The sequence below is a fragment of the Chionomys nivalis genome, chromosome 8, assembly GCF_950005125.1.
Source record: "Chionomys nivalis chromosome 8, mChiNiv1.1, whole genome shotgun sequence".
NCBI classification, from domain to species: Eukaryota; Metazoa; Chordata; class Mammalia; order Rodentia; family Cricetidae; genus Chionomys; species Chionomys nivalis.
This window is the reverse complement of record NC_080093.1, coordinates 53,723,954-53,732,436: the sequence shown is the minus strand read 5'-3', so window position 1 is coordinate 53,732,436 and position 8,483 is coordinate 53,723,954. Positions and strand designations below refer to the sequence as shown.

Sequence of the window (8,483 nt, the reverse complement as noted above, 5' to 3'; positions counted from 1 at the left end):
TCACCGTGTAGCAGTTGCTGCCCTGGCATTCACTATGTAAACAGGCTGGCCTTGAGCTCAGAGATCAGCTGCTTCTGCCTCTTGTGTGCTGGGATTAAATGTTGTGCAACCATGTCCACAAAAAGAAAACAAAATTTAAAAGAAACAAATTTTAGTGGGACTCCCCAGCTGCATCCTGGCATCCATCGGTCATGGCTACTCTGTCCCAGTGCTGGACAAATGTGTTTCTGACTCTATTGCCAGTTCTCACAGCTAGACAGTGAATGTCATTCCTAGTCCAGTCTCTGCTGAGTCACATACTTACTTTTATCACAGCTGGAGCAAGCTCTACAAGAGTCGAGGCCATTACTAGCCTCTGTGAACATTCCTGGGTGACACCTCTCACATTTTCCTTGAGTTTGAGGGACCGTGCAGGGCTTCTGGACAAACTCACCTGTGGATAAGGGCAGACAGGGATCAGTCTTGCTCCAGGCGCACACGGCTAAGGCCTGTGTTGCTCCAGGTGGCCTTAAGTCTTTAACACAAGTTCTAAATAATCTCTGGGCTGTCACAAACTGCTTGAGGATCTGTAACGGCTGGTGGCTTCCTGTGCTGCACCCATTCCTATGGATACCTGACCTCAGCGTCTAGGAACCGAGAGAACCAGTGGTGAGTAGAATGGGCTCCTTGGGCTCCCTGCAGGGCTCAGCTTCTAAGCCACAAGTAACGGACTCCTGCCCTTCAAGTCCCATGTCCTCCCCTTTGAGTGGGCAGTCCCAGGTTTCTGAGAAGCATTTGAGACCTGGGTGAAGTCAGGTCACTTCCATTAACTGCCTCATAAACATGTCACTTAGCAAGAACTTTCTTTCTCTGGCCTCTTTGTTTTTTTTTTTTTTGTTTGTTTGTTTGTTTTGTTTTGTTTTGTTTTTGTTTTCAAGACAGGGTTTTTCTGTGGCTTTGAAGCCTGTCCTGGAACTAGCTCTGTAGACCAGGCTGGTCTCCAACTCACAGAGATCCGCCTGCCTCTGCCTCCCGAGTGCTGGGATTAAAGGTGTGCGCCACCATCGCCCGGCTCTCTGGCCTCTTTTTGTTGTTGTTGGTGGTGCTAAGTCAGGGTTTCACGGTACAGCTCAGGTTGGCCAGAAATTCATAGCAATCCTCTTGCCTTAGCCTCCCGAGTGCTGGGATTATAGATGTGAGCTACCATGCTTACCTTTTTTTCTTTATTACTGCTTTTTTCTTTTTTTGAGATAAAGTCTCATTCTCATTCAATAGTCCCAGCTGACCTGGAACTCTCGGCAGGCCCATTGCCTCAGTTTCTCAGTGCCAGCATTATAGCTGTGAACCACCACACTCAACTTCTTATGCCTTTCCTAAAGAAAGGCAGGACAGTTCTTAGTCCTAGCAGGTTCTCCTGGGGCCATTTTGTACCTCTGGGTTCAGGCTCTCTGATGCCAATTTAGAAATGTTTAGATGGCCCTGGAATTTCCTTTCCTATGAATTACAGAGGAAAGTAGAAACTACTAATGTAGGGGAAATGATCAAGTCCAGCAAGCATGGTCTCTCATGTGTTCCCCGAAGGACAGCTGCAGACATGACCAGGTGACAGCCTGGTGGACGACCCACTGAGTCTTGGCATTTGGTTCTTTTTTTTTTTTTAAAAAAATATTTATTTATTATGGATACAATATTCTGTTTGCATATATGCCTGCAGACTAGAAGAGGATACCAGACCTCATTACAGATGGTTGTGAGCCACCATGTGGTTGCTGGGAATCGAACTTGGGTCCTTAGGAAGAGCATGCAATGCTCTTAACCGCTGAGCCATCTCTCCAGCCCCCGGCATTTGGTTCTTGTATCTCTTTGGACACCAATAATTTTTCATTTACAGAAATTGATGGTTGCTGCTGTTTTTAAGATTTTTAGTGTGTGTGTATGTGTGTGTGTGTGTGAGAGAGAGAGAGAGAGAGAGCGCACAAGTATGTGTATGTGCAGGTACCCATAGAGAGTAAAGAGGAAATGCCTGATGTAGGTACTGGGAACCACACTTGGGTTCCTGTTAGAGTAACAGCTCTCACAGATGAGTCATCCCTCCGTCCCTGTGTCCTTTTTGAAACAAACCACATTGAAATGGGAAAGTGAGAGATCATAGAGAAGAATATTAAAAATCAAGCCCTAAATTTTGGGCCTCCTTGAGTCATGAAGACCTTATGAACTACAGCTTGGTGAGCTGTTCTGCCAAGATCCCACTGAGTGAGGGCAGGGGGTCTCCTGGCACCTGTCGCAAGTACAGGTAGGTGCTATAAACCCTCCCAGCTCCCTTTTCTGAACTTTCCTCTCAGCTGGGTAGGTGGGCGACCTTCCACTAGTGAGGCCTTGGTAGAAGTATTGGTACCAACTCTCTTGAACACTCAAAGATGTTCCTTTGGGGGTCTGTGTACCTGGGTTAGGAGGCACTTCCTAGAGTTTGAGGGAGTAGGCAGTGGCTGAGTTGAGCTCCCTGCCCATACCTTCCTCATCCTATACAGCCTCTGGTGTGCTTCAAAGGCCATGCATGTCTATGCTCCGGCACTGGGTCCCATTGCAGAACTCACCTGGACGACAGAGTTTGCAGCAGAGGTCCCCAGACAAGTACTCATCACTGCCGCAGTTAAAGTGGTTCTCATTCTGTCTGGAGTGAGGTTCTGAATAAACACCTCCCAGTAGCTGGAAAAAGATAAGGGACAGCTTAAGTTTATTGGTAACTGCAGAGGGTGGTCAGATTATGGTGGAAAAGGACATACCAAAAAAGGAGCCCCCTTGTGGAAAGCATACGGGGCAGGGACTATGGGAGGCTGTGCTGTAGAACGCTGGAGCCTGCAGTTGTCTAGGGAAGGCTGCACAACAGATCACTGCAAAGTTGGGTGGTTCTCTGCTGCTTGCACAGAAGTATTCCCCAGTTCTCTTCCAGCAGCCAGGAGGGCATGTTCTAGAGCAACTTGGGACCTACAAGGACCCTGTCATCCAAACATCAGGCTCTCGTGGCTGCTTCCTGTGGTGGGGCTGCAGATGGAGGCGCCAGTGGGAACAACTGCAAAGGGTTAAAGGAGTCAGGGCTCTGCTTGGGTTTTGTTTGTTGTTTTTTTTCTCCACTATGTGTCCCTGGCTGTCCTGGTTCTTACTATGTAGACCAGGGTGGCCTCAAACTCACAGAGATCCACCTGCCTCTGCCTCCGGAGCACTGGGATTGAACGCATGCACACTACTGCCTCACTTTTTTTTTTTTAAATTCACCTTCACATATTATTTCTCTGAGTACCCAAATGTTTTAAATGTTTTTCTTGGGCTGGAGAGAGATGGCAGTCAAGAGTATATGCTGGCTGGGCATGGTGCATACACTTTTAATCTCAGCACTCTGGCCAGCAGGCTAGTCTCTGTGAGTTCCAGAATAGTCAGGGCTCTATGTAGAGAGACCTTGTCTTTTAATAAAAAGGCTTGGTGGTAGTGTTAATCCCAGAACTTGGGAGGCAGAGGCAGATGGATCTCTATGAGCTTGAGGCCAGCCTGGTCTACAAGAGCTAGTTCCAGGACAGGTTCCAAAGCTAAGAAACCCTGCCTCAAAAAAACAAAGCAAAAGGCTTGACGTGGTGGTCATTGGTAGGGGATTGTTGGAAGGACACTATCTGTGGAGATATGCTATCACACAGGCAAGTCCAGAGCCTATAAATCAGTAGGTGACACACACTGGGAAAGCTTTTCACCCTTGTCACGGCTCACTTTTCTCCTCTGTAAAATGAAGATGGTAACGTCCTTATTACTTAGGGTTGTGAGATTAAATAATGCACGTAAAACAGTTGGTATGTCCCCAGCATGTTCTCTCTCCTCCCCACTTCCTGCTCTAAGTGACCTGCCTTGATCTACAGCCTAAACGTAAGGGACCCAAAGTAAGAATGCAGATCACTTGAGCTCTGTGCGGAAGAAGTCAGCAAGCGAGGCCCTCCGCTTCATGTTTGCATTCGCATGGCACACTCCTGAAAATTCCCCACAACAGCAGCCCTTAGGACCCATCTGCACATTGCTGGGAGCTGTCCTCTCTCACATCCCCACTGCTCTCTGCTCCCATCTCATGGCTAGCATCCTCCCCACAGTCTTATCTTCCTCTGGTTCTGAGCTCCCGCCTTCAGCAAGGTTTCCTCAATAAGTGAGAGAAATTCCTTGCCTGCAAGATTTCCTGGTTCAGAGATTAGGATCATATAACATAAATTCATACCCCCCCCTTAGACACACACTCTGCCATAGTCTTGGCCCATTTATTCAGTCAGGAATTCTGTCATTAAGTCAGGCAGAAGTTTTCTCAGTGTCACCCTCACTATCTGTCGAATGTGACAACTTGTCATCAATGTCCTGAAGGCAATGTTCATTACTTTCCCCCTGCCTTGCAAGGACTGAATGCTTGCCTGCTTCACCTGTGCTTTCTTTAAGGAAGGACAATGACTATCGGTGAGACTGTAGATTTTCTAAAATATCTTTATTTTTGGCAGGGCAGTGGTGGTGCACGCCTTTAATTCCAGCACTCTGGAGACGGAGGCTAGCAGATCTCTATGAGTTCAAGGCCAGCCTGGTCTAGAGAAAGTTCCAGGATATTCAGGGCTACCCTGGGAAACCTGGTCTCGAAAAATAATAAAAAATAAATCTTTATTTTCAATATTTTTTGAAGATAGTCTGTTTTTTTGTATTCTTTAAAGAGATGTTATCTTCAATATTCTATTCTATTTATTTATTTATTACAAGACAGGGTCTCACTACATGGCTCTGGCTATTCTAGAACTCCCTATATATACTAGGCTGGCCTCAAACTTACAGAAATCTGCCTGTCTCTGTCTCCCCAGTGTTGGGCTAAAGGTATGTGACACTACACCCAGCTTATCTTCAATCTTTCTTTGAAGTATCTTCTTTTTGTGACAGTATTTGAGTCAATCATTTTTTTCTTTACAACTTCCTTTACAACATTGTCTAGCTTGCTTCTGGAGATTTCTGGAATTACAAAATGCAGAGCCAAGACGTCTCCAGAGATGCCTCAGCAGCCCCAACCTGGAGGTCCAGAGAAGTTTGCCAGGTTAAGAGCTACTCAGGATGTAGCTGTCCTCAAACTACTGTTAACTGTGAAGTCAGCTCTGAGTCACCATTATTGCACATCTGCTGGCAGCCTGTGGAGAAAATCCCAGGGACAATCAGATAGAGTGGCAGTCCCTGCCAAGTCTGCTTCTGAGAGGAGAAGCCACCCGGAAATAGCCAGCGAAGAAGGGCTCTTAACCAGTGAAGTACTTCTCCAGCCCCGGGTGATTTTATAAAGCACCGATTGAAGTAAATGGTCTCTGAGTGCTCAAATACTATCTTAGAACAACATAAGGATTATTTTTTGCTGTTGTTGCATCTAAATGTATCACACAAATGCTATATCCTATCGGGTTTATAAAACATAAATCTTTCCCTGCTTGGCAGGGTTTCTTTGTGCAGCCTTGTCTACGGCTGTCCTGGAACTCTGTTGACCAGGCTGATCTTGAACTCATAGAAATATGCCTGCCTTGGCCTCCCGAGTGCTGGGATTAAAGGCATGTACCATCACCACCTTGCTGTTTTAGTTTTGAAGACAGGATATCACTATGTTACCTCAGCTGAGTTGGAATATTCTTACAAAGACCAGGCTGACCTCAAAATTGTGACAGTCCTTCTGCCTCTGTCTCCTGAGTGCTGAGATTACAGGTGTGTGACACCAAAACAGGCTTAAGAGAAGTCTCATGAGAAAGGATTGACATAAAATTAAGTTGACTGTAACCAAAAGGTCATTTACAGGGTTGTCTAGGCTTCTTGTCTGTTTTTCAGAGTCTTACTGTGTGTAGCTCTGCCTGGTCTGGAGCTTGATATGTAGAGCAGGCTACCCACTAAAATTTAACTGCTGTTCACTATTAAAATGACAATGAGCGATCTTGGGACAGAAATCCGAAAGGCCCCTGAAAGGCAGTGGGCAGAGCCATTTTTGTAGTAGAGTAGTTAGCACACCTCCGTACCAGCCTGGCTGGACCCCCACCCAAGGAACAGAGGACCGAGCCACTGAGCGCGTGCGCGAGCCTACATCTGCCCCAGAAGAAATTTTTTGTGCGTTTAGATGCTTTCCAATGAGAGGGCGGTGCGGCTTAACCCGGTTGTCCCAGTGCTCAGAGATACCGGTACTTCTCTAGGCTGTGCACTTGGCCATTTTCCTGCCTCAGCCCTGACTCCCCACCCTAACCCGCACCCCGACTCCTGACAGCTTAAGGGGTAGGTGACGGACCGCTCGCTCCGAGGTGCTGCTAGGCGGTGCCGGGGCTGATCCCGGAGCGCCACACAGCCACGATCTGTCCACCGGCCAGCTGTAGCTTTCCTCTGTAGCCCAGAAACCCGGCGCCAGGACGAGGGTCTCAGTTCCGAGCCCCGTGATGGCGACCTGTCCACAGCCAGTTGTAGCTTACCCCTGCAGCCCAGAGACCCGGTTCCAGGACCGGGATCTCAGTTCCGAGCCCCGTGACGGCGACCGGTCCACAGCCAGCAGCGTACCCCTGCAGCCCAGAGACCCGGTTCCAGGACCGGGGTCTCAGTTCCGAGCCCCGTGATGGCGTCACTCACCAGTATCAGCAGAAGCAAACTTTTGGTGGCCGACAAACTATGGGAACTCATGACTTTGTCAAAGCACGCCTCTGTGTGTGTGTGGCGCTTGCTTGCTTGCTATATATACCCAGAGGTGACCGCGTCTTTCCTCCCATTGGTTCCTGTATGATTGTCCAGTCTCTGAGCTGTACAGCGCCTCCCCCTCTCGACCCCGCCTCCCCTGCTGGAACTGCCTCTCTTCCGGAGGGCTGGGAAATGGAGCCTAAGGTGGGAGAGTCACCGGGCCTCACCTAGGCGGGACAGTGGGAGGGGGCCAATTCTTTGGCCAGTCTGTTCCCTTCCGAATTCCTTGTCTTCCCTCAGATCTGGTGTCTGCTCAGGCCTAAACCAAATTAAAACACAAACAAATTTCCTTGGAAAGTTTGATGATCCCCTGAGGTACTCATTAGCTCAACACTCTGAAGTCCCGTCCCGTCCCGTCCCTTCAGTCCCCCGTCGTCGTCGCCGTCCGTCCCCGCGCCCCCCCACCCCGCCCCGTCCGTTCCCGTCCAGTCCCGCATCCCTTCCGTCCCCCGTCGTGGTCGTCCGTCCCCGCCCCGTCCGTCCCCGTCCAGTCCCGCATCCCTTCCGTCCCCCGTCGTGGTCGTCCGTCCCCGCGCCCCCCTCCCCCCCCCCCGCCCCGTCCGTCGCCGTCCAGTCCCGCGTCCCTTCCGTCCCCCGTCGTGGTCGTCCGTCCCAGTCCCGACCCTGTCCTGCTGTCCTGTCTCGTCCCTTCCGTCCACGCCCCCCCCCCCCCCCCCCCGTCCCGGCCGCTAGCCTCCCCCTACACACTCCAGGGCCTGTCTATCCCACTCTGCAGGGGGAGGGAAGAAGAAAAGGTCTGTCTACTCCAGTAGATTTTTTGTGCCCCAAGCCCCTCTCTGATCCCTGGCCTTTGCTATTTTAAAACATTTATTATTTTTTAAGGTATGTGTGTCTGGGAGTGCAGGTGGCTCCAGAGGCCAGAGGTGACAGATATGCTAAAGCTGGAGTTACAAGTGGGTTGTGAGCTGCCTGATGTAAGTCTGAGAATCAAACCGGGGTCCTCTGCAAGACCAGGGCATACTCATCTCTCCAGCTGTGTCCACCCTTGTTCTTTAAAGTGGAATAGCATCCTGGTCCAGGAACTCTGTAACAGTTCAAGGCAGTTGAGTGACTCTCTCACGTGAGTATAGTAGCCCTTGATGGTCTTTCTGCAGAGATGCCCAGAAGGTTGCCCACATGGAAGTGAGGGGTGGCTCAATACCAGGGGAATCTTCTCACCTCTAAAACAGATGCGGGAATCTCTTCTGGGGAGAGTCCCAGGTTACTGCTGGGACTATGTGAGGGATTCTGCTTGTGCTCTGCCATTTCTGGGGCTGCCGTGTGATCTTGTAGCAATGTTTCATCACTACACACAGTAATAAAAGTCTACAAAGGGAGGGGAAGGACTTTGGTGAGGGTAGATCTTTCTGGAGCAAGTACTCAGTGGTATAGAGAGGCCCAGTAGTTAGTGTGACCTATGGGCCCAGCCTGGAGTTTTTCTCTTTTGTATTCATTTTTTTGGACTGGACATACAATGGGAAACGTTCTTAGGGTGAATGTAGTGTAGTTTCCTGTCCGTCTCCGGGCAGGTGATACACATGTTACTATATACGTCCAGTCTCTTACAGATTCATTATGATGGTAGTTATTGGAAACTTAAATGTTTCGCTGTCTTCAAACACGTTTGTATGCAAACTGTATACAATACCTATGGCCCCATGTGACAGACAGAACATCTCTGTGCTAGTTTGTATACAATACCTACAGCCCCATGTGACAGACAGAACATCTCTGTGCTAGTTTGCCTTAGCCCCTCT

At 49.2% G+C, this 8,483-nt stretch overlaps 1 protein-coding gene across 2 annotated transcripts in view; it reads right to left on the bottom strand.

The window, feature by feature from the left end:
- The window catches only part of LOC130880381 (tumor necrosis factor receptor superfamily member 23-like), an 18,509-nt gene extending 11,833 nt beyond the window's left edge, over nt 1-6,676 (bottom strand). For both annotated transcript variants that reach the window (XM_057779380.1, XM_057779378.1), the window contains exons 1-3: nt 6,622-6,676; nt 2,574-2,685; nt 305-433 (exon numbers count right to left, since the gene is read on the bottom strand). In XM_057779380.1, the coding sequence (XP_057635363.1) occupies nt 305-433; nt 2,574-2,685; nt 6,622-6,672 (292 nt within the window). In that variant the 5' untranslated portion in view covers nt 6,673-6,676. The remainder of the gene's footprint in view (nt 1-304; nt 434-2,573; nt 2,686-6,621) is intronic.
- Nucleotides 6,677-8,483: the final 1,807 nt, after the last annotated feature.